The sequence below is a fragment of the Copidosoma floridanum genome, unplaced genomic scaffold (assembly GCF_036245765.1).
Source record: "Copidosoma floridanum isolate Cflo_tuat_1 unplaced genomic scaffold, Cflo_Japanese_pri ptg000013l, whole genome shotgun sequence".
NCBI classification, from domain to species: domain Eukaryota; kingdom Metazoa; phylum Arthropoda; class Insecta; order Hymenoptera; family Encyrtidae; genus Copidosoma; species Copidosoma floridanum.
Window position 1 is genome coordinate 14,441,414 of NW_028321890.1, and position 25,571 is coordinate 14,466,984.

At 33.0% G+C, this 25,571-nt stretch overlaps 1 protein-coding gene across 2 annotated transcripts in view; it reads left to right on the forward strand.

The window, feature by feature from the left end:
• The first annotated feature begins 6,205 nt into the window (after positions 1-6,205).
• sas (stranded at second) overlaps positions 6,206-25,571 on the forward strand; it is a 59,582-nt gene continuing 40,216 nt past the window's right edge. For both annotated transcript variants that reach the window (XM_014350952.2, XM_014350953.2), the window contains exon 1: positions 6,206-6,786. In XM_014350952.2, coding sequence (XP_014206438.2) covers positions 6,654-6,786 — 133 coding nt within the window. In that variant the 5' untranslated portion in view covers positions 6,206-6,653. The remainder of the gene's footprint in view (positions 6,787-25,571) is intronic.

Sequence of the window (25,571 nt, forward strand, 5' to 3'; positions counted from 1 at the left end):
TGGGGTGTTTTCCGCAATCGTCGTCAACAGCAAGTAATTTAAATTTGCGCTCTATACGTTACCGTCAGGTCAGTAAGTCAACAAGACAACAAATATATTCCGTAATCTGCAAGTTAAAACAGCAGACGACGTGAAAGTCGAGAAAAAAGTGAAGATTTCATCGCTGTTGACTGTCGTCTGCTATTTTAACTGGCCAGATTACGGAACAGAGCGCCAGTTAATTCAAGGTAGTTAACTTATCGACCTGATGGTAGCGTAGAGCGCAACCTTAAATTACTTGCTGGTGACGATTGCGGAAAACACCCTAATAATAAACATATCACGTGTTATGAAGACCAACTGATGGTAACCGAAACGGAAAACTGCCATAAAATCAGCCTTGACTGTTGATCAGAGCTCTCAAAAGTGGCTACATTTCAAACACCCAGGGAATTCAAAAATATACTTGAACCCAAGCCCTGTAACCCCATAACACTGTAATCCCATAACCTTTAACTTCATTACCCCATAAATGCAGAAGCCTTTAACCCCATAACCCGGTAACCTCGGAGTTTATAAATGCCATGCTCAGTGATACATGCATTTTTCCTATGTTATAAGATAAAAGACTCTGCGGTTACCGACTTATGTGGTTAAATGCTTCGGGACCTATGAGGTAATGGGTTTAAAGAATCTGGGACCATGGGGTTATGGGGTTAAAGGCTCTGGGATCATGGGGTTATCGGGTCGAAGGCTCTAATATTATAGGGTTATGGGGTTAACGAGCTTGGGTTAAAGTACACGTTTGAATTTCGCAAAGGTCTGGAGCCACTTTTGAAAGCACTGCTGCTGATCATATTCTAAGCACTATCAATTAAATCAATGACTTCATTTACGTAGGAGCTTATTCAAGAATATGACTGCGCTATAAGGGATCAAAGATGTAAAAAATATATCAAGTTTTTCGAATCACTTAAGTTTACGCGAATCCAGTAAGCAGCTGTTAATATTTTTTAATAAAATACTAAGATATAAAACTGGACCATTCAAATTTTTTAAATAACAGTTGTGATAATGATTTATTGTACGATTATCACTAATAAAAAAATAATATTTAATTTAAGATGTGGATAAGTTATACAAATACTTTATTTATTATTTTTATAATCAATCTTACGGGTATAACATAAAATAAGTGATTATTGGTTAATTTATATTTGTGTTGCATTTTTAAATTTAGAATTATGGCTTACAAATATTGGAAATATTCAGAATTATTTACATCACGATTTTTAAAGTTTCTCATCTTACTTTTGCATACGTTGTTTCCACAAATAAAATGTATAAGAGTACACGAAGAGCAGGCTGTAGGACAACTACTCGTCTTAAACATTATCAGTGATTGATTGTTATCGATAGTCTTGCCACCTGATATTAGTTCGATTGGAGCTTTGCTACGTCAATCTGTATTCATCTCTTGAAATATAAACTTATTTCTTCTGTTTCTAGTGCAGATTACTGTAGTATTCAGATTTATGTGTCTAGATGTATGTTTTTTTTTTATAAAAAAAGTGTCACAATGGAGTGTTAATTCTCAATTTATTTATTATACTGTCAATTCATTTTCATTAATTTTATAAATATATAAAAAACGGTTTATAATACAGATATGTATGTACTTTCTGGTGTTTACAGTCAGGTAATGAGGTGGATGTGCCGTACGGTTCGCATTTAAGTGAGTAAAATAATAGATATGTTTCATACCTTATTTTATAATTAGCTGAGATAGCATTTGTACAAACCTCAGTTGCATTCAATTTAAACTGTTGTATTATAACTAAGAAACTATTTTTTACGCTCGTATATGAAATATTTCATTCAGATTTCGAGACTACTTTTGATTATTCTATGAAAGAATCAACGCTTGCAGAATATATTAGTTTAGAAGAGGAACTAACGAACAATAAAAATACATTTCCATTCATCTAAAGTACTGACAAAAATAATTTTCACATGTTTTACATGATAGATAAAGCAAAGCAGGAGAAGAAAAAGAAACTACTCAAAATGTAAAACTGTGTCCATCATCAAGAGAGCGAAAAATAGTGGTACGGATGGTATTTCCGCTCAAGGTTTTTCTATCAAAGCATCGTCTTTGGGTACTGGATGCGTAAATTCAGCACAACAAAAATATTTCATCCAATGAACCAGAATTTTTATATTTACGGAATTTTGGCAACTCGTAGACCATACATAGCAGTAGGAGTACCTCACCTGCATGATGGAAGAAAAAGCAACAAGTTTAATGTACGCAGGTATAATTTCAGACAACACTTGTAAGGGTATAAACTTTTTTTATCACTCCCTTCAAGAAAGTGCATCTGTGTAGAAAAATGTTCTATCAAACGTTTGGCGTTGGACGCACATTTTTTTCACATATTTTTTTATCATATGGAACGAGATATAACGTAAAAACTGTGTTTTTTATCACTTAACGCCCTCTAGCGCTTACATTTTAACTGCGTCTATCATGGGACAAAAATTATTCAAACGTCCATATTTTGAGCTAAAAAAAAAAAAAAAAAAAATTGAAAAAAAAAGTGTCATACTTTTCGAAAAATCGATTTTAAAATTTAAAACCTAAAAATGAGGGACAAAACTAACCTCAAAATTTTTTTAAATATATTTATCCTGTTCTACGGAAAAAATGCTATCGAATTGCTATTTTTATTTTTTTTTTTTAATACGCATCGATTGGTCTACAAAATTGAGAATTTTGCCTTCAAAGAAAAAATTCCAAAATTGTGACCGTCGCTGACGGCAAGGGTGTTGGCCAAAAAATCTGAAAAAATTCCAGCATTGTTCTCTAATGGAGTACTATTGATTCCCAAAGTTTGGAGAAAAAAAAATTTTTTTTCACGTGGAATGCCCCATATGTACAGGGTATAAATGCAACAAAATTTAAAACTCTGACTATATAACGATTTCACATCCCCTTTGTGAGAGTCAGAGGTATATTATACACTTTACTCAATTTGCGTTTATTGTATTTATTAAAATTTGTAGTGTAAAGAATTTTTTGTTACTCATAGATTTTTGTACCTGATGAGGGCCGGGACATTGTCCAAACGGCCGAAACGTCGTTTTGTTGTTTAATAAATACAAAATTTGACAGTACCACCATTCGACATTATTTTAAAAATTTAATAATAATTAAACGTTAATAATAAATGAAATAAGAATTTAAAATGAGTTTTTTATACTTATGTTTACTAAATTTTAACCTTTTGAATTGGAAATTGAATGTACTTCTTTTATATTATATAAATGAAATAAAGAAAATTGAAAATTAGCTAAAAAATAAAAAATAATTATACTTCATATACAAAATCTGAGTATCAGGCTGTAGCTTAAAATTTAAAATGATGAATATTTACAAAACTTCCATTATTTAATCGTAATATATTAACTAATAAAAATATCGCTTCTACTCACACATCTAATTTATGAACTCCAGTCGATATAAAAAAAATTGAGCCATAGATTGAATCTCTGAAAGTAAAAAAGAAAAATAAGTATTCTTTTTATAGAAATGATGAAAAAATTAATTTTTAAACAATTTTAATAAAAAGTTTTAATTATCTTTGATTGAAATTTATATTAATCACTGAGTGGTGACATCATGTAATTACAATTCTAGGTGGTAATAAAATTACAGAATTTAATAAAGAATTTCTATATAGATTAAATATATTATTTTTATCAGGGAGTTAGTTTGAACTAATTTAAATACTTGGGGATAAATACATATGAAAATAAACTTTAAAAAATTCTTATAAAAAAAAAAGTTTAAGATATAAAAAATAACATTATTCTTATTTTTAATCCTTTTTTTACTTCAAATGTATTGAAATTTTAATATAAACTTTCTCAAGTCACATCTCGTCATCATTAATAGAAAATAAATATTGATAAAACTAATATAAATACAATTAAATTGTATTGAAGTAAAAAAAATACATCTGTACTATCACAACATGAGATTGAATTTACACACAACTTTAATTTCGATAAAATAAAAATTTTAGACACAGAACAAAATTATAAAAAGCGCCTGTTTTCCGAAATGTTAAATGTACATTATTTCAATAATAATATTAATAGACAACAAGATACAGAAAAATTAAAAAATTGTTACAAGTCTCTCGTTAAGTCAATTAAGAAAGAAGTCTAACTCTATGTACATGATTTGAGGGCCCCTTTCATTTATGGTATTAGGAAAACCTGATCTGTTTACGTATATGTCTCACAAAGAACTGCTTGCGATTCTTATTTGACTGTATTGTGTGCGTATATTGTGTTATTTGTATATTTGCAGGGTATAAAAGCAACAAAACTTGAAACTCTGACTACATTACGATTTTACATCCCCTTTGTAAGAGTCAGAGGTATATTATACACTTTACTTAATTTGCATTTATTGTATTTATCAAAATTTGTATTGTGAAGAATTTTTTATTACTCATAGATTTTTTTACCTGATGAGGGCCGGGACATTGTCCAAACGGCCGAAACGTCGTTTTGTTTTTCAATAAATACCAAATTTGACAGTACCACCATTGGACGTTATTTTAATTAAGTTTTTCAATTATTTGTAATAGTTTATTGACTGTTACTACAGTTAGGAAAAACTTTGATCTGACACCAAAAAAAAGGCATAAGTGACATGAAATTTTGAATTTGCGTCGGCAAGAAGGTGTAAGAGCACTTAATGCCCATTTTTACTCTGTAAAATCAACAAGAAAGCGCATGGATTCCAAAATAAAAAGTCGTTATGTACTTAAGGAAGTTTTTGCTCTGGAAGTAGCATGAGCTGGGGGCTTTGCTTACAAAGAAAAAAGGCCGTAAGTGCAGAGCAGATGACAACTAGAAGTGTGATTTGTAAACGCAATGGTATCCAGGGGGTCTTTGCAGCCAAAAAAGTTATCAAGTGCACGTAACGCCTTTCTTTCGAAGGAAATTAAGCCAAGCAAAAGGCGTGAGTACAGTTTTTCAAATTTTCCATTAGAAAATCGACTTTTTTTGGTGATCAATGCAAAGATGGTGCCATGTTTACCCCAGAATCATCGTTTCTGCGGTTAAAATATTCCATTTTTATCATATTTTGAAAACAATTAGTTTTTTTCGATTTGTTCAGTTCTGAAGAAAGTGCACTTAACGACTTTCTTCCCTGGGACGGAAGTATTCTCTGAGATAAGCTGTACTCTCTATTCATTGAATTTGAAATCCTATTAGTTATAAATACGCATTCATACATTAATAACCATGGGTCATTCTCTACTAACCACACAATCATCAAAATCATAAGAAATTTCCAAACATCTATCATTTGTTTCCCACTTTCTGAAATTTTGAATGATTTGATTTAACTTTGCCGATTTCTAACAATAAAGTGCAAGATATCTTTTTTCTCACTGAACGAACGTAGGCTTTGAATCGTAAAATTTCCAGATGGGGCCAAAAGTAGAAAAAAATGGTTATCTTCTCCAATACCCTACAACTATAATTTTTTAAATATTTCTTACAACCGAAAAAAATTTGACGAAAATCCCCACCCAAAATCATGAGTCTGTTACCAAAAGGTACATTAGTATAGCATGAATCCCGTAAGGCTCGATCGACAAATTCTGAGGTTTTCTTAGATAATCCTCGTAATATCGACCCTCGAGAGAAAATACCCCGTGGCCAAGGCCCCCTCTCTCTCTCACTTGGCCAGGAGCAGAGATCTCGGAGAGCTCGATGGAAAGCCTCACGCAGCCAACACACAGGTAAGTACATCGGCTGGGTCGTGAAGAACAGGAGAAGGGGGGAGGGGGGAAGAAAGGCCGAGCGGTGACCATAGGCAACGAGCAAACTAGCGAAGGAAGAGAACCTAAGAAAGGTGGAGGAGAGTCCCCAGGTGAGCGGCGCTGCGTTGCCGAGAGTGTGCATATACAAGGCACACACAGCGGCGACGGTGGCGTCAGCAGGTTCGCCAGGCCACGGGCTGCTGCTACTCCCCCCTTGGCACTCTCTCCTGAGCCGAGGAGCCGTGCGTTCCGTCTGTTTGTCCATTGCTTTTATCGAGCCACAATACAGTAGTTTTTCTGTGTTTTGCTGCCTCGTGTCCTATTTGTTGTCCTTTTTTTTCTTTTTTTTTCTTCCCCCATTCAATCGGTTCAATCAGTTGAATTTGTATGGTGGTGTTTTTTTTTTTTTTTTTTTTTTCTTCTTTCCAATACCTACATTTTGACGAGAACCACAGGAATTCGAGGTGCCTGACCAAAGGACCAAGGACCAGTCATGACCTGGCTCCCCTTTCTCTTTCTCGGCTCGACTTGCGGATGACGCGGCCGATCGCTGGAGACATGCCACCGGTTGGGATCGGCAGTGCAGCAGCTGGAAATCGCGAGTGACGGGAATAAGCTACGCGAAGGAAATACCGCGCGCCTCCCGTTCAAGTCTCCAGTCGCTCGAGATTTATATATCATTGCTGTCGAGACACCAGTGCAACCCAGTGTATTTTTATAAAGTGTTAAAACCCAAAAAATAGGGGGGAAGTTTTGTAGTTGGTTTTTTTTTGTTTTTTTTTTTTGTTTCTGGTTCGATTGAGGTAATCGTATAATGAAGTCGGAATGACGGGCCGGAGAATGCAGTGGCAAGGACGGCTTGGCCTGGCACTCGTCTGCCCGACGCTGTTGCTGCTGCTGATGGGTGCTAGCAGCGCGCAGATCAGTCCCGGAAACGCGACGACGCAGACTACGACCGGTAAGAAAAGAGGAACGAGTTTTTTCAACCACCTATACACAGTCACACACACTTGTCCCCGTTTTTATTGACCGCCTTGTGTAACGTAAGCCCGATCATTGACCGATCATTCCCTCTCTCTTTCTGTGCGAGAAATCGTCGCCAACGAAGGGATCGGTGGGTTTTTGAGGACCAGCTGTTACGTCAAGCGATCGGGAGGGATCATCAACAAATGGACACGTGTTGACCAAAAAGCGCTCTGCCATAATTTTTTATCTGCCCTTTTTTTAGTTCTCAGTCAAAGTAAATTATAGAGTACGAAAAAATATCGTTGAATAGATCGGTATAGGGTAGGGAAATCCGACGCGGTTGTTTCCTTCTTCTTGGCTTACCTACATGCGCGCTCCTTCGAGAACTTGAAATGGTACCTACTACAGTTTTGCCGGTCGAACGTCTGTAAGGTTACTTCTCTCATTGCATAACTAATTTTTTTAAAGTTATATACTTATACACCGATGTGGATTAGAAAAAATCGGTATTTGGAGACGGTTATAAGGTTTGCGTTTCTGAAACTGAAAACGATTCAAAAGCATAAATAAAAAGCCGGACTTTGATTTTTGATACCGATTTTACTAACCTATATGCGTGATTTTAATTACAATGCTTGTGCTCAATATATACGAGTGTATTAAAATTTTTTTGCTACGGATATGGAGAAACACCATGCCCTTTCCGTTGGGTATATACACTTAAAAAATTACATTGGACAGTAACCTCGGTCAGTTCAGGTTGTGATTGGTACCGAAACTTTAGTTGAGGTGCGTACCTATATATGTATATATAGGTCCAAACAGAGTCTATATAAATAACTGATTAGACAACGTATTTTGGAAAATTTATTTTAAGACAATGTCATCTTCTAATAATATAGAAAAAGTATTTCATTTGAAAAATATTTTTAAAAACGTGCATTAATTTTAAATACACGTCATCTCCAAATTTTATTCATAAAACATATTATCCAATGACATTTTTATTCAACATCACATCTAAATATTAGTAAAGAATTATTTGTCGACTCAAAAATTTTTTAAGCTCTGGTAACATCTTTTAAACATGTTCGAACCACGTTTTGTGTTGTTTTCAAAAAAATCTTTGAAAATAACACATATACCAAAAGTTTTAGAGACAACACGGTTTTACCATTATTTTAAATTGCAGGTTTGTCTGAAACCTTTCAAAATAATATAATTTTAATATCAAATGTTTAAGTTATACATGTTCTTGCCCTCAGCTATTGCTATTTATAATTTTATATCTTAAAAAATCGGCTATGAATTTGAAAACAAAATATTACGGAACCAATATTAGTTGAAAAAATTTTTTTTAATTCATTTTGTATGAGTATAGCTGTGTTTCAAAAGTTTTCTGTTATATTAACGGACTTGAAGTGTCGCCTGGGGCGATTCGAAAGGACACGAGATGAAACGGCCAGCTTTCAGTAAACATGTGAATCTCGCGAGGAAAGTAGAAAGTATGTGTGAACAGAAACGTAATTTTCAGACGCTGCTACTATTTATACTAAAATTTCAAATATTCCGATATAACAAATACATAATTTTTTCTCATCTAGTAAAGATGTAAACAGTTGTAATGTGTAAAGTATCTTTTTTTGTTTTAGTTTAAAGTCTACAAAATATTTCTCTCATATTATTGAGTCGATTAAGGGTACTTTTAAAATACATTGAAATTTTTGTCCACTCATACATTTTTAAATATCACTTAATTCCTTTCATTCCAACGTGTTATCTATGAATTTCATTATAATAAAAACCCCATCTCTGTAATAACTTTCACAGTGCATGCATTAAAAATCATTCACTCTATCAAAAGATTATCGTACAAGATGAATCATTGAAAGCATGAGACTAGGCTCTCAAACTCATGGTTTTATTGTAATTTATTACTCTACATTTTCATCGATAACTAAAAAGCTCCAGAAAAATAAAGCTTTGTTTGAACCAATACACGAACTTTTGTTAGTTAATAGAGCATAGACAAAACCTGTTATCAAAATTATACAGTTATAGAAGAATTTTCACACACCGATTTTTTTATAATATAGTTTTTTGAAACCATACAAATGAGAAAAAGTAAAAATTATTGAAACTATTTAAAAATAAAAATTTTTTGTACATATTTAAATATAAGAAATTTTGAAAAGTTGACTTTAGTGAGTCCTTCTATTTTTTGGAGCATTAAATAAAAATGAGCTCAAAAAATTAATCAATAAATTATATTTTAAGTGTACAGTGCACCATCCATTTCTTACAATAACAGATTTTTAGATAATGATTAATTATCGAGAAAAATTAGAAATCATCTCAAGATAACATTTCTATCTTGTGTCTTAAAACATACCTCTATAAAAAAATTTGGTTAAGTTGCCAACAGTTCAAAGGGCGTTTTTGCGCAGTTAAATAATGTAAATTAATAGTCTAAAGCATTCCTTAAAGACACCAAAGTATGATTTAAAAAATTAATTGTTATTACTAATATTTTTAATTAAATGTTAAACAATAAAAAATAAAAAATAACTCGATTAATAGCAGCTATCGTATATTGAAATATTATAAAGTGCAACAATACTTTCATATCATTCGTTACGCCTAAAAAAGTAACTCGTATTTTCTGGCGTCTACATACATTTCTGTGACATGTACCAAAAAAACCTCACAATCGGTACATTATCAATTGTTTAACAATCAACTATAGATATTTTTAATTTATGGAAGGTGACTCACACATGGTTTCCTACGCTAAGTCAATCAAGTAGCCATTCAAACAGACCTTACTTCTGTTTGACATTAATAGTATTAGCGCTCGAGTTTGATGCGTTTCAATAATTGATCTGCATAACAGAGTACGCCGTTTGAACTATGTCGGCTTGTCTGGTGGTCATAACATTAGAAACTAAAATTCTATCCGCTAAAAATTATGAGCAAATGAGTCATTCATTTAATACGCAAAAATTGGTTCGTCACGAGACGAAAAGTTTTTTTCTTGCAATGAAGAATTATTGTAACATTTATGATTGTTCTTTACACACAAAAAAAAAAAAAAAAAAAAAAAAGGAACAAACATAAAGAAGCCAAACATACCGAAGTCAAGGGCCTCGGCAACAATAGGGTCGATCGATAAATCGTTGCCCCCCTAACATCAATGTCCGAGAAAAATTTACCGAGAGATAGAAAGCACGATAAAATTATAGCCAACCGGAAGACGCGATAAATTGAAAAAAAAAAAAAAAAAAAAAAAAATCCCAGGGCTATCGTTTAGAGAGTCCGTGGAGTTTGCCGAAAGTGAGCGCTTGAAAATGAAAGCGACTTTGAGCTTTCTATATCACCAGGCACATGGCAATCCAATCAAAAAAGGCCGCATACCAACAGCACAGCATAACTGCAGTGACTCTCGTGCGGTGTAGGTATATGGGTACAGTATGCATGGAATAGAAAAGTGAGCAGCAGCTCCTGCATCAGCCAAAGTAGATTGCTTCGCTCGCTCAACGAGGCGGGCTTTGAAAATCTGAATCGCAGTAAATAAACTCGCCGCTTGAGCGAGTGTAGGTATGTACAAGCACACAAGCTGCGATCGCTGCAACTGCGGCAGCGCTCGGCCGCAAAGATTGCATCAGAATTTGTCCTGACACTTTATGGGGATCACCGAGTTAAAGCCCTGCAATCGATCGCCATTGCAACGATTTGAATTACATGGGATGTATTTTTTTTTGTTTCTACACTTGCCTTATTGTCTGATAAAGTGAGCTTTTTTTCGTTTGATCCTTTCATTTGTTGAATAATCTCTTTCGTCGTAAAGTATAGCAATGAATTTTATGGTGTATAAGATTAACACTTTACAATGTAGGTATCCATTCCGGAAAATGAGAATAAGTACAGGGGGTTCCGCCCTGTAGTTGGAATCCGAGAAGAAATACGATGCAAAATCCCCACTTATTTACAATCATGAAAGTAGAAGCTTGACTAGTCCGCTAGAAAGTAGCTTATTTGAGTATGGGATGGAGTGGGAAATTCACAAAAAGTAGCCTACATATAGCGTATAGGTTTGACAATTTCAATGTTACAACGAGCGTGTTAAATTTACTAATCAAGGTAAAGGCGAGTCCTTTATACATAATAACAGAAAACAATAACATTAATCAATAAGTAAAATAAAGATTGTTATTATTACGATTGATATGTATTAGTTCATTGTAATAAACGATAGTTTTTCTTAGTCCAAAATCTTGAGTGCATTATGTATTACAAACTGAAAAAGTACAGAATATTCTTGATCCAGTTTTTTTTTTTACTCAAAAATATAAGACTTGCATTTTTTTTTATTCATGGAACGTAAATATCTTATCTGGTGATTCAGTTTTGTTGTTTTTTTAAAGAAAAATTTAAGAATAATTATTATAACACTATTCTTCCAAACGACTTGTGGACAAAAATATAAGAAAAATGTGGTTAAAATAATAAGTAAAATGAAATTAATCCAGAATAACTATATCTCAATGTCTATCAGTGAATTAAAAGCATGGAAAAATTTAATCTAGGATATCTCTATACTAAGGCGTCAACGTACTTTTGTCAGAATTCAAATATCTCGATAGCTGAAAATTTTGAATGAAATTTTCTCAACTGTAACCATATTTGCGAATGACTTTTGAAATTTGATCTCGTGGTAAGAAAATTGTCCTGAAGCAACATCAAAAATGGTATCATTTTGTTAGAAATTAGTCGTCATCCATACACTTCAAAACACACGTGCATAATCATTCATAAAAATTCCACAAGCGTGAAAAAAACAAGCAATTTTTCCGGACCAGCATCAATGCCCACTCTCTGTTTTGAAAAATAAACCCTATACGTCCGAGAGATTGATTTAAAAAAAGATTAACGCCTTAAAAATCGCACCCACTCGCTCTTCCACAAAACAACTTGTGCGTAACAAATAATTTACAATCACACCATGTCGCGTATCTCGTACATCAAAATCTGCGCAAAAACACGAGTAAACCCGTCATCCTAAATCTTTTCAAATAGCCCGTATATACCTGCCTACACGTATAGAGACACGATAAAGACACATGACGCGCTGCGTACACACGATATACATTCATAATAATGACACGATCGTGATTAGTCAAACCATGCAAAACATGCAACAACCACACGTATATATATACATACGTACACACGTCGAACGACAAAAACGATAAAATATGGAGCGTGCAACCATAATTGCACTTGGACATGAAAAATACGACACACCGCTGCGCTCAAAGAGCACAAGTACCCGCGAGATTAAAAGTCATCCGAGTGTGTCGCGCGGAAGCGTGAAAAAATCGGGCTCTGATATAATAACGGCGGAGGAAAATAAAAAGCTGGAGAGTTGGATTAAGAGTAAGAAAAGATGTTTGCTCCCGGATTGACTTCTCATATACGCGAGTAAACATATATATATATATACAAGCTCCAAGGAAGAGGTGTTCGCCCGAGAACGGCCCTAGGAATTTCGGCGCGGCCTTATACCGGTTTCCCCGCTCCTTCTCTCCATCCGATTAACGGGAGTGTATGTATGTATATATTATAACAGCTTATACCTTATAGCCTTATACCTTCACTGAGTTGACTTACACACGCGTATTACAAACGTGCACATGAACGTGTAAGAGGGACTGAAAGTGGAGGAAAAAGAGAGAGAGAGAGAAGGATGGGCTCGAGATGGAAACAAGTCCGAGAGAATGAAGGGGTCTATATTGTCTATAAGTAGGGGAACGTGCGGCGGAGGTGGGCACCTTTTTTTCATTATTTCACTGTGACAACAATTTTGAGTATTTTATTAATGTCCAAGCGTTATTGACACGGTAAGAACCTTAACTTTACCGTGCCATACTTTGCTAAACTTTAATCTATGTATATATATTTTTTTATGCTGAAGAACGAGAACATCCAAAACTGCTCACTCGTGCCTCACCATAGGGTACGGGTGAGCAGGGGGTGGGGCGCGGATGGGCACGGATAAATAATGCACCCAGTATGAAAGTGTGTAGGTTTTGAAACTGATCTTAAATCTAAGTTTATTTTGCAGTACTTACAGTATTCGTATTAAAAATATTGTAACAAATAATATAATATACACAATTTTTAAGTATTAATCTCTTGTAATTTTAAATCACATTTTAATCACAATATTATCGCATTTCTTTGGATTGATTCATGCTAATACAACACTCAAAAGTAATATATTTTGAAAAATAATTAAAATAAAGAATTAGATATCGTTTTGAAAAATAATTGGTATATTTTCAATCGAGATGCAATCTTCCTCGATGCAAATATTTAAGTTAAGTACACTATATTCCATTGTTGATGCGTTTAATGGCAATTTCCACATCACCATCAGTCCAAGAACGCTTTGTGCTCTTTGAACAATAGTTTCGAACCATCACTCTTACTTTATAAACTATTTGAAAAATTACATAAAAAATCAACAAAAATAAAAATAAATAGCCTAACCTATAAAGTATGACAGCTGACAGCTAACCACATACAACTGGTATACCTATACCTACAAATAGCAGACGCTCGATGCGGAACTGCTTTTTTGCTCGGGCCCATTTGCGCCCCACCTCGGTGCCCATTCCCACCCTCGCAACACATATTTTTTATTTATTAATAACTCTTTTATTACAAGTAAAAAAAAAATAAAAAAAATAGCCTGTCAAAGTTAAAGATCTAAGCTTTCGAATAATATCATGGATAATTATGTAGGTCATATATAATGAATTTGCCAAGTGATTAAAAATTTTTTTTTAGTAGGTTATCTTCGACTAAGAATTAAATCAGCTCGTAGTAAAAAAAAAGCGTTTAGTCCGGTAAATTTGTTTGGATGGAGAAACTATTGATGTTGTATATGTATATTAAAGAGGATTAAGCTAAAAATAAGTTTTTATTTTTAAATATTTGCATGCCCATTTTATCGGCTATGCCCACCTCCGCCCCACGTTCTCCTACTCGTAAAGTCGCTCTCGGGGCGTAAGTGCACGTATTATGTGTGTGTCCAAGTCGAGAAAAGAGGTAGAGGGAAAGGAGCTACGGAGGCGAGCGATGGTGGATGCATAGGCGTGCCTCCGTGGGGCTGCAGAATCACTCTAGCGCGTAATACGAGGATGGAATACGATATTCCATCGAGATCGTTTTGTTTAAAACGGACTTTAACTGCAAACGCGATGGAATTTGGGAAACAAAAAATGTTTGTTCTTTCCAAAAGAGACAACGATGCATCGATAGAATTTTTTCTGACTTTGGCTATTGTACTTCTACTTTCACGCCCGCAATTATCTCAATAGAGAGAGAGAGAGAGAGAGAGGGAGAGAGAGAGAGCTTTGATGCCACAATGCGGTTGGAAAGCATTGCAATGGGTCGTTCTTTAATTTTGCGCTCGGGTTTCCTTTTTGCCACGTTAACGACATGTTTACAACGGACATGGGTGAAGGATATGATGTACTGGCATTACGCTACACGCATACTGACCAATTTAGGATGACCAGGAAAAGATACTTTTTCTAGTCGCTATGTTGATTTCACCGCGTCTTTGTTTCTTGGGAATTATATGGGTAATTGTTCCATCGAATGGACATCATTTGGATATTAAAACTTATATTGTCGAAGCACATCGATTTCCATTTGTTTTCCTTCAACTAAATAGTGGCTTTTTTGCAACGAAATCCCTATAAATTTATAAAACACGAAGCTTACTTATTAGCATAATCACCATGAACCCTGAAAATGTTTTTAAGACCATTGTTGTTTGAATAAACTGAAATCGTTGCGAGTTGAAACGGCAGAGTGGGGAAAGATGCTGAAACAATAGAATTCAAAGGAATACATCGCTCCTTTGCAAAAACGTTGAAATGATATACATGATGTATTGGGACTATGTATACGACATTTTTTAGTTACTCTTAAATGTTCATGGCAATTAACACTAGAACTCTCGAATTATTAGAGTTTTTAATTATAAATTTCATACGAATAGATTTATATAACCATATAATACACTTTTTGTCACATGATTTTCTGTGTTGCATAAGACTGCATATTTATACGCAGAGGTAACAAACTCTGATGTATCAAAGAGAGGTGATCATTTATAATTGCAAACAGTTTTGTAAGGATACACTCATCCACATTTAATTTACAATTTTTTGCATCACATTTGACAATAATAAACTTATACACGAAAGATGACAGACAGTGACATTTTATTTGTCTGTAGTTTCGCATACATAGCTATATTAGATTTTGATAAGCTTAGATTAGTTCATTATAAGATTTTTTAATTCTAGAGATACATCTATACATCAAAAAATCCATAAAAGTTCTATTAAATATGTAATCCGTTTTTTACGAAAACATTTTTTTGAGGCATACCCTTAAGATGAGGCTTATGTTGCTTGCAATCATATATATACTATAAGAGAAATCGTAAACATGGGTTTCCGTCGAGGTGACACCCTTTTTTTTAACTGCAAGTATAAAATAGTGTGTCCATATAATGTTCAAATAGACATAAAATTTGCACGTAGATCGTGGAAAAACGGTGTTGGAGTCATCTAAACCAAAACCAAATTTCAACATTTTTCCCTCATGGTACATGAGATTGCGAGCAAAATGAGCCTCATCTCGAGGATGCAGATAAAAAAAATTTTTAGTTAATAATCGATGATATATGAGGCAGAATTTTTGTGGATTTCCTCATATACTACAATAAACAATCTTGTGTAGTATAATTTCGAGATTGGAAACCTTTTAGAAATACGTTAATAATACTGTAGAAAAGGAAAAAATCGCGATTTTTATTTTTTTTTAATCTGCTTCATGATCTTTAAAAATTTGAAAAAATTTACGATGATACAAAACATTTCAGGATTTGTTAAAAAAATTTTTTTGTGAGACCACTTGCATACAAAATTTTTTTAAACATTTTTAAAGTCTCTAAAAAATTTCAAAAAATTTGTTTTGATGTAGTCTTATAAAAAAAATATATAAAAATTTTTTTTAATTTTTTAACAATTTTTTTCAAATTTTTTAGTGTTACATTCAATTTAAAGACATATAAGAATTTTTTTTAATTTTTTCTCTAACTTTTTTCTAGAGCAGTAAACTTGTCACATATTTAAAAGTTGTAGCATGGGTCCAAAAACAATAAGAACTACGATTTTTTGTATTTGTTGCATTTTTATCACAATGATACTGCAGAAAAGTATAAAAATCGCAAATTTAAGTTTTTTTTTATCTATTTTATCACTTTTAAAATAGTTAAATAATTTGCAGTAACATAAACATTTACGGGTTTAAAAAAAATTTTCTTTTATACTACTTATATAAATAAATTTTTTTTTAATTTTAAGGTCCCTGAAAAATTAAATCAGACCTTAAAAATTAAGATTTAATTTTTTTAAATTTTTTAAGAATTTCTTTAGTCTCTCAAATATTGAATCTGTCATAAACAAATAAAATTAAATTTATTTAATGCACTTTCATTAAAAAATAAACATAAACAATTTTTTGAAAATTACTTAAAAATTTTTCAACAATTTTTGATACTTAATTTAAATTTCTAGATGTATAAGAAATTTCAAAAAACTCTTTCTCAAGTGGTATGAAGACAATAAATTTGTTACTAAACACAAATTTTTTTTCTATTGCCGTGAATTTTTCTGATATTTGACAGTGATAGTATGTGTTTAAGACTCTATTTTTAACAATTTTCTGCATTTGTAATGTAATGATACCGTAGAAAAGTAAAAAAATCAAAATTTTCAGTTTTTTTACCTGTTTAATCACTTTCAAAGTTATAAAAAAATTTACAGTGATAATAAAATTTTTTTTGGTTTATTAAAAAAAATTTTTGTTGTATAGTTGCATAAAAACTTTTTTTTTTAATTTCTTAAGTCTCTCGAACTTTGAATCCGTCATAAAAAATTCAAATAAAATAATTTTTTTGTCATATTACTAACATAAGCTATTTTTAAAAAATTTTAAAAGTCTCTGAAAAATTAAATACAGTATGAAAAATTAAAATAAAATATTTGTAATGTACTTTTATTAAAAAAAAAAAAAAACGTTATGAAATATTTTGTGCTAAATTTAAATTTTCAGAGATATTATAAATTTTTTTAATTCTTACAAAATTTTTTAAAAAATTAAACCTCCCATTTGTTGCATTTCTCTGTATTTGTATCATAAGGATTCTACAGAAAAGAGACAAAAATTGCAATTTTTAGTTCATTTCACCTGTTTTATCACTTTCGAAGATCTAAAATTATTAACAGCAATACAAAATTTCAGGGTTAGTTAAAGAAATTCTTTAAAAAATTTTAAAATCTCTGAAAAATTAAATTAAGCATTAAAAAATTGTTTTGATGCACATTTAAAAGAAAAAAATGTAAAAAAAATGTTTGAAAATTTTCAAACATTTTTTAATGCTAAACTTAAATTTCCAGAAACAATAGATATTTATAAAAATTCTTTAAGAAATTCTTTCTCGAGTGGTATACTAAAAGAATTTATGTAACAACACACATTTTTTATCGCTATGAATTTTCCAGATGTATAAAAGTGGCAGTATAAGTCCAAACAAAAATAAGAACTCCGATTTTGTTCATTTTTTAGCATTTGTGTCACTGACATACTGCAAAAAAGTGCAAAAATCGCAACTTTGAATTTTTTTCACCTGGGTTTTGTTAAAAAAATGTTTTTATTATACTTCTTAAATAACAAACTTTTAAAAAATTTTTAAAGTGTCTGGAAAATTAAATCTGGTAAAATTAAATGAAATTTTGTTAACGCACCTAATAAAGAAATATATAAAGAATTTTAACAACTTTATAATTATTTTTTATACTAAATTCAAATTTTCAGTGATATCAAACATTTTTTTAATTTAAAAAAAAATTTTTTTTGCAGTAACTAACATAAAATGTTTTTTTACAAAACACACATTTTTTTCTATTGGTATAAATTTTTCAAGTTTTTAAAAATGGTAGCATGGGTCAAGAAAAAAAATGAGAACTTCGATTTTTTCCATTTTTTTGTACTTGTGTCGTAATAATAATGCAGAAAAGTGCAAAAACAACAATATACAGTTTTTTTAAACTGTTTTATCACTTTTAAAAATCTATTAACAAATTTACAGTATTTACAAAAATTTTCAGATTTTATTTAAAAAATTTTTTTTTCATACACTTACAAAAGAAGTTTTTAAAAAAATTTAAGTTACTGTAATATTAAATTTTTTTTAAAAATCAAACAAAATTCTTAGTGCACTTTTCTAAAAAAAAAAAATGATACAAAAATTTTTGAAAATTTTTAAGAGTGAATTCAAATTTTCAGAGAAATGAAAAATTTTTTTCAATTCCTTCTCGAGTGGTAGCATGGATCCAAACATAAATAACGACTTTTTTCATTTTTTTGCATTTGTGTCATAATAATAATAATGCAGAGAAGTGCAAAAATCATAATTCATATATTTTTTTTTTCCTTTTTAAACATTTTTAAAAATCTAAAATATTTTCAGTGGTACAAAAATTTGCGGGTTTTGTTAAAAAAATATTTTATCATACCACTTACAAAAAAAATCAAAAAAAGTTTTAGTTACTATAAAATTCAATCTGACATAAGAAATTCAAACAAAATTTTTAGTGCACTATTATGAAAAAAAAAAAATTACAAAAAATTTTATGGCAATTTATGGTACTTAATTTAAATTATCCGAGATATTAAAAATTTTTAAAGATTCTTTCTCGAGTGCTATAATAAAAAAAATCGTTGTAGCAAAACACACATTTTTTTCTATCGCCAGGAATTTTTCAGATTTAAAAAAGTACTAGCATGGATCCAAACCAAAATGAGAACTGATTTTTTGCATTTTTTGCATTTGTGTCATAATAATAATGCAGAGAAGTGCAAAAATCACAGTTTATAGTTTTTTTAAGCTGTTCAAACACTTTTGAAAATCTGAAAAATTTACATTAATACAAAAATTTGAGGGTTTTGTTAAAATAACTTTCTTGTCCTATTACCTACATAAGAAATTTTAAAAAAATTTTTAAAGTGAGTGAAAATTTGAATTTAACACAAGAGATAAAAAAAAATTTTTAATGGACTTTTATAAAAAAAAATATATAACAATTTTTTGAAAATTTTTGGTGCTAAATTCAAATTTTCAGAGATATAAGAAATTTAAAAAAATTTTTTAAATAATTCTATCTTGAGTGGTGTGGTAAGAAAATATTTGTAATAAAACACGCTTTTTTTCTCTACTGCCATGAAGTTTTCAGATGTTTGAAAGTGGTAGCATGGGTTGAAAAAATTTTAAAAAATCCCATTTTTGCGTTTCTCTGCATTTGTGGCATAATGATACTGCAGAAAAGTGAAAAATTGCAATTTTTATTTTTTTACCTGATTAATCACTTACAAAAAACTGAAAAAAATTACAGTGATTCAAAAAATTTTGAGGTGTATACCACTTACACAAGTAATTCTTAAAAAGTTTTAAAAGTCTCTGAATAACTCAATTTGGTAAAAAAAATTTAAATAAAGTTTTATTCAAGCATTTTGATACAAAACATGTACAAAAATTTTTTTTTAATTTTTTGTACCTAATTTGAATATCTATAGACATAAGAAATTTGAAAAAATTCTTTAAAAAATTCTTTTCTGATTTGTCTAATAAAAAAATTTTCTTATAAAACACACATTTTTTTCTATCGCCGTGTATTTGTCAGACATTTGAAAGTAAAAGAAAAGTTAAAAAATTTGTAAAAAAAATTGTTTATAAAGCCTCTGAAAAATGGCATTCGGTATAAAAAAAATTTCAAAAAATGAGGGTGTAGTTTTTTATTAAATGAAGCATTTAAAAAAAAATTTTTTACATTTTTTGTTGAGAAACTTAAAAAAACTGAAAAAACTCGTTTTCACCGATCACACTTACCAAGAGTAGTTTGGATATCTGAAATATATAGTACCTTTCTACCCACAAAGTGTGAGTCAAAAAATCGCTTGGGGCACTTTTATTCTCCTACCCGCCTAAACCCTTTGGAAAACTTTTTACTTTGGTAACGCGTAGGTATTTTTTTGAAGAAAACATGTGCCAAATTATAAGAAAGACCAACAAAATCTTTCATTGATCCATCAATGTCATTAAAGCACCCAATCAAACTTATTTTAACTAACACTCTCCGCAAGGATAAATTTTACCTTCGCAAGCATTCCGGCAACTAAAGCTCCCACCTCTAACTCAGCTGTCCATCTTCACGCGTGCATAAGAGCATAAAATACCAGAGGCCTTTCTTCCTCTCTATTGCTCGCTCCAATCTAATGAGGAAAAATTCGCGTGCCTTCCCGTGGCGCGTGGTGTATAAAGAAGCACGCGCGCGGGGCGCGGGCGAATAGAGCAACCATCAGAAGAGAGAGGTTAAAGACTCCGGCAAGCCTTCCTCCGCAAGCCTTCGCCAACGAGAGGAGTACCGGGTGGAGGGGAGGACGATCCTTCTATCCTCTCCTTTCTCGCTGCGGAGCTCGCGGGGAACCTGCACGCGAGGTTTTTGCTCTCTCGCTACCTGTACTGTACTTATACACATATACATACGCCTTACATCCGAGTGAGTACACGTGAGAGTGCCCATAATGTATAATATATAATACCGATGCGAATATTTTCTCTCTCTTTCGATTACCACACACCACCAGCACACGGTTCCTCTTCGTGGTTATTTCTTTCTGTCGTCGCTGCTGTGGTTATTTTTCCTCTTTTTTCAGAGCATCGTTTCGTTTTCCGTACCCTTAATCTCCCTTTACTTCTTTTACCTGCCGTTGCGGGGAGCTGCATGTTCTGGAGTATAAGTATACATATACTAGAGAAGTGGTGATCCTTTGCATTATCTTCCGCTTGTTTTTGTTTTTGTTTTGTGTTTTGTGCTCAGGACGACTACGCCAAGTATTTTAATGGCCAAATGCGATAGTGAAGAATCACAGGCACGTGCTTTGTTGATCCAAAGTCAAGGCTGGGAAATCGGTCCATTGTTGGTAATGATTGTGACTGCCTGGGGTTTTGGTTCTACTATTTTGATTTGAGTTATTGCTGGGCGTGGATGAGTGATTGTGCAATTGGTTTTTATGTAGTGGTCGCAAATGGTACTCCTGCAATCGTTTTTATTGATGAGGCTGTGGTAAAAAGCTGATGAACGATTTTTTTTATGTTTTAGACGAGGTTTTAGAGTAGCAATGTATCATTCTCTGTAGACAATTCTGCCGTCCAACAGAAAAAAGGTACAAGTGACATGAGAGATGAACTGAGAAAATCAATGAAAACTAAGTATCTTAAAAAATCAATGATAATTTGAGTATTGGACCGTAGAAAAACTGTTTTTTACATAAATATGGTATGATCTTTTTATATTCCACAAGATAAAAACCATTTTTCGATGGGAACTATAAAAATCTGTACTTACCCTTGTAACTCGGCGCAATTTCCTCGTAAAAAAGGGTAAGTACAAAAATACAGCTTATTCCATGGAGCTTACCCTTTTTCTAGTTTGGAATCCAAGGTGGTGATCATCGACTTTACAACGTAAAAAAAGGGTAAGGGCTCTTACTCTGTCTGCGTTTATGTCACTTCTAGAAAATGTTGTAATTTTGGTCTAAACATTTTTTAAACGTTCTTAAAGCGTCTTGTGGTGTTAAGAAGAATATAAATATAAAAAATCATCGTGCACCGATAATTGATTTTAATAATCAACAACAATCAAGATTGAAAAAATATGTATGAGAAGTCATTTTTCAATGGTAAACATGTATTAAAAATACCCTTAACAATACCACAGAGATGGTTTGTTGAATTTCATATAACGCGTAGAGTAGCACTCGTTGTGTTTCCTTATTACACGAAATGGACATCCCCCATTTTTCCATCATGATCATCTCGTTTATTTTTTGACCGTCAGATTAAATACTTGAACGAAACATGTATCTATCGTAAGTATTCCTCACAGAATAACTCAATTGAAAAATGGAAACTTTCAAGCTGAAGCCTTTTATGTGTGGGAACTCGAAGATAGTTAAATACAATCAACTTTACAAATATTCATGTGCGTAAAAAAATGAAAAACGTAATCGTATCTCTCTCTCTCTATTTACCATTGTATTTATGCCGTGAATTAAAAAATCATCTGTATTAGAAAATTGTTGGACAAAGAATACCTTACTTTGAAAGTTTGAAAAATAATTTTTTTCAAAATTTTGAGTTTAAAAAACATTACGTATAGAAAGGGGGTTGACAAACATAGTCAGGTGCACATCTTTTGGAATTTTAAGATCCAAAACAAAAAAACTAAATTAAATACCAAAACTTTGAGAAATAGAAAAACTCATAATAGTACGACCATTTCCCTCATAAAATGTTCAAAGTGTATTACTGTGTTTATCGTGTACAACTCCAAAGTGTGACGTTTCTGGTTCCTATAGCACCGACCCAAAACACCCGACACCCGTTCACCATAAAAAATTCAAAGATCATTACCACTCGCACGTCGATGACACAACTCCTCCACCACGAATCCACCTCTAAAAAAAAAAAACCCCTCCGTCCGCCGTCAAGCCGAAGGCTACTCAAAATACACTTATGCAGGTGTATGTAGGTACCGATGAGTCATGATCGCTCGAGCAGGTATAAGCACATATATAACATCCTCGCCAGCGGAGAATCCACGGCGACGAGCGTATAGCGTTTCTGGGGCTCGTGCATTAGCTATGCCGCGCAGGAAAGTTTCGTCAATAACGGATCTCATCGCGTGCTTACACACAGACACACACACACACACATACGCGCGCGCGGGTACCTATAAAGCGCCGCTGACCAAAAGGATATTCACGTCGTGACGACGCACGGGTATACGGTGCCGATCGATGCGTTCCACATACCGATCTCGCCGGCTCGCAGCTGCGATTCTCGCTGTTTTCTTTTTTTTTCCTTCCAAATCAACCGGCCCGACTGATAATTTTTGTACCACGAGTCGCGTGACATCGTTTTGCGGGAGAAATAAAAATAAAATAAAAAAAAACAAGTACAACCGAATTCTTTTCCTCGATGATGTATTCCACCAGCGCGAGAGAAACATATGCCGGTTGTTTCGGCGAACCGGTGCGTATGAGATTTAACGCGGCGTGAGAGACTTTGCTCGTGTTTTGGATTAAGAAATGGCAGCTCGTTGCTTTTGAATCACAAGTGCTAATGAGGGAACGGGTAAAGGAGCACGTGCTTTCTATGTAGGTACCGGCTGCTCCTGCGCGTGCAGTGAGTGATGGCGTGAAATCGGTGGGCCTTTTTCTTGCGCACTTGCGTGAAATTGGGTATATAAAATATGGTAAATTGTTGGTAAATAAAATATGGTTAGTTAGGAATTTAAAAAAAAATGATGGTTTCAACGTGTAATTGTATGAACAACGTACCGTGTGTATGCAATATTAGAAAAATTATGGGGCTGTTAGTAATTAAACACTACTTAAAATTGATTGATAAATTGATCTTGGTTAAATATCTAGTCAATAATTGCTATCATTAAAATTTTATTGAATATACAGTATTATTTTTAATTGTACTTTTATTTATATTATTTTTTTAGTTACCTTACAAATTGAGTAAAAGTGTCATAACCGATGAGTACACTTGACCAAGAATATTTATACAATTCTTCAAGTTACGATTTCATCAAATGTAAGGCGCCATTCATGCAAAAAATATACTTGGAATATAGTACCCGAAAAAATGTTGACACCAATTTTACTAGAAAAATTTTTATTGAGTATATGTACAACTTTTAAAAACAAAATGTATTACATTTTCGGAAAAAAAATTTAATTTAAAGTGTTGGAACATGCATTAAAACGTATTGTCCCAAATGTCTCAAGGATCAACTTTGAAACGCAGGCTAGACCATATACCCACGAAATCGTTTACAAAATTTTTTAGCCATGCAGTTTCAATATTTTTCGACACCACTTGTTCTCACGCTCGAGTCTCCGTCGAAAATCCACGAGTAACAACTTATTTTCCAATAAAACAAACAATGGTCGGCATTTTTCGCAATACCTGCGCCTTGAAGCACGAACCAAACGCTGCATCCGTAACAGCGACAGAAAAACACTGCGGGAGTCGCGTTTACTCCGCAAAATCATCCTCGCGGATAGCCAGATTCAAAGTCGCGGTGAATAAAAGAGCCAACTCATTCGCCTCGTGCAAGCCTAATGGGCGAAATCATTAACGAACACAATACAGAGAAGCCATACGAACTTCGCACAAACACCGTGGAGGAGCGCACATATATATAACCGCTAGAAATCACCGTAAGCTGCTGGTGCTCTCGAGCGCCCATATGTATATATACGCTCGTGCAAACACGGTGCGAGCGCTTGGGCGACGCCATATCCACGCCTCCTTCCCCAGCGTTATTAGACGATGCGCCGTTGGATTAATTATATGCTCATTAATACATCGCTGTGTCTCTTCTTCTTTTCTTGTTTGCCCGTCTCTTATCGGGACAACCGTTGTTGTTTCACTCGCGTGCGTTGGGTAAGATTTAATGACACTGCGAGGTTGTGCCATTCTTCTATTCAGAGGTGGAGGAAAGTAGAGATGAGAGTACGAGGGTATAGGTGAGGGCTTTTTTACCTCATCCTGAATTAAAACTTGCAGGCACGAATAAGTTTATTAAGGCAAGTGACCTGAATATCGGTAGATTTTGGATGAGGTGAACGAAAATGACGCAAAACAAGTCCAATCATAGCTTTCTCGTTTCGTTTACTTTTAATACCAAAAGAACAATCATTCGATCAAAATTTGGAAGACGTATCCAATATCAACAATGATGCCTCAGATGTGAGAGAATACAATTAAATTATGTATTTATTTATAACAAATACTTATCGTTATGTGACGCAGCTGTCCAGTTGTGGCTTAAAAAAATAAAATTTGTCAAACTTGTTCAGATGGATAAGTCCTATTTTTATGGCACCGTCAAATTCAGACTGGCTCATTGACACTCATTGATAAGCATTATTTACTTGGCTATGTGTAAAACTAGTTCTAGATTTCTGGGGTATTTACGAAATAAAACTTTATTCTTCTCATAGGAACACATGGTTTTGTTTATTTTCACAATACTATCATTTTTGTACACTTAGGCGTGCCTTGATCTATAGTATCAGAGATACAGCTTCACTTATTTTTCTTATTTTGAATTACTTTCTGACAGTAAAAATATTTATATAGTAATAAGTATTTATGGTAATAAGTAAGGAGCTCATTGAGAATCCTTTTAAAAAATTTCAACCACCTTGCTCCAACTTGACAAGCATTAAAAATAAAGCTCATTATTCAGCGTCGATTTGCACTAACTAAATCCCTACCTTTGGACCAGGACGAAGACAACATCCACCTTGTACAAAGTTTATTCAAATTCCAATGAATTATCGTTGTTGTCAAGATTCAGGTAACTCACCTCACGTTTTAATAATAATGACACAACGTCGTCACCCCAAGAGGACGCAACTGATCGATCACCGTAGCACACAAAGGCATTATTGACTGGACGTGTGCGAAAAAAGTAAGAAAACGGGGCGAGGGTAAGAAACGCAGCCGAGCGAAGCGAAAAACCAAAGAGCGAGAAGAAGACGAGGAAA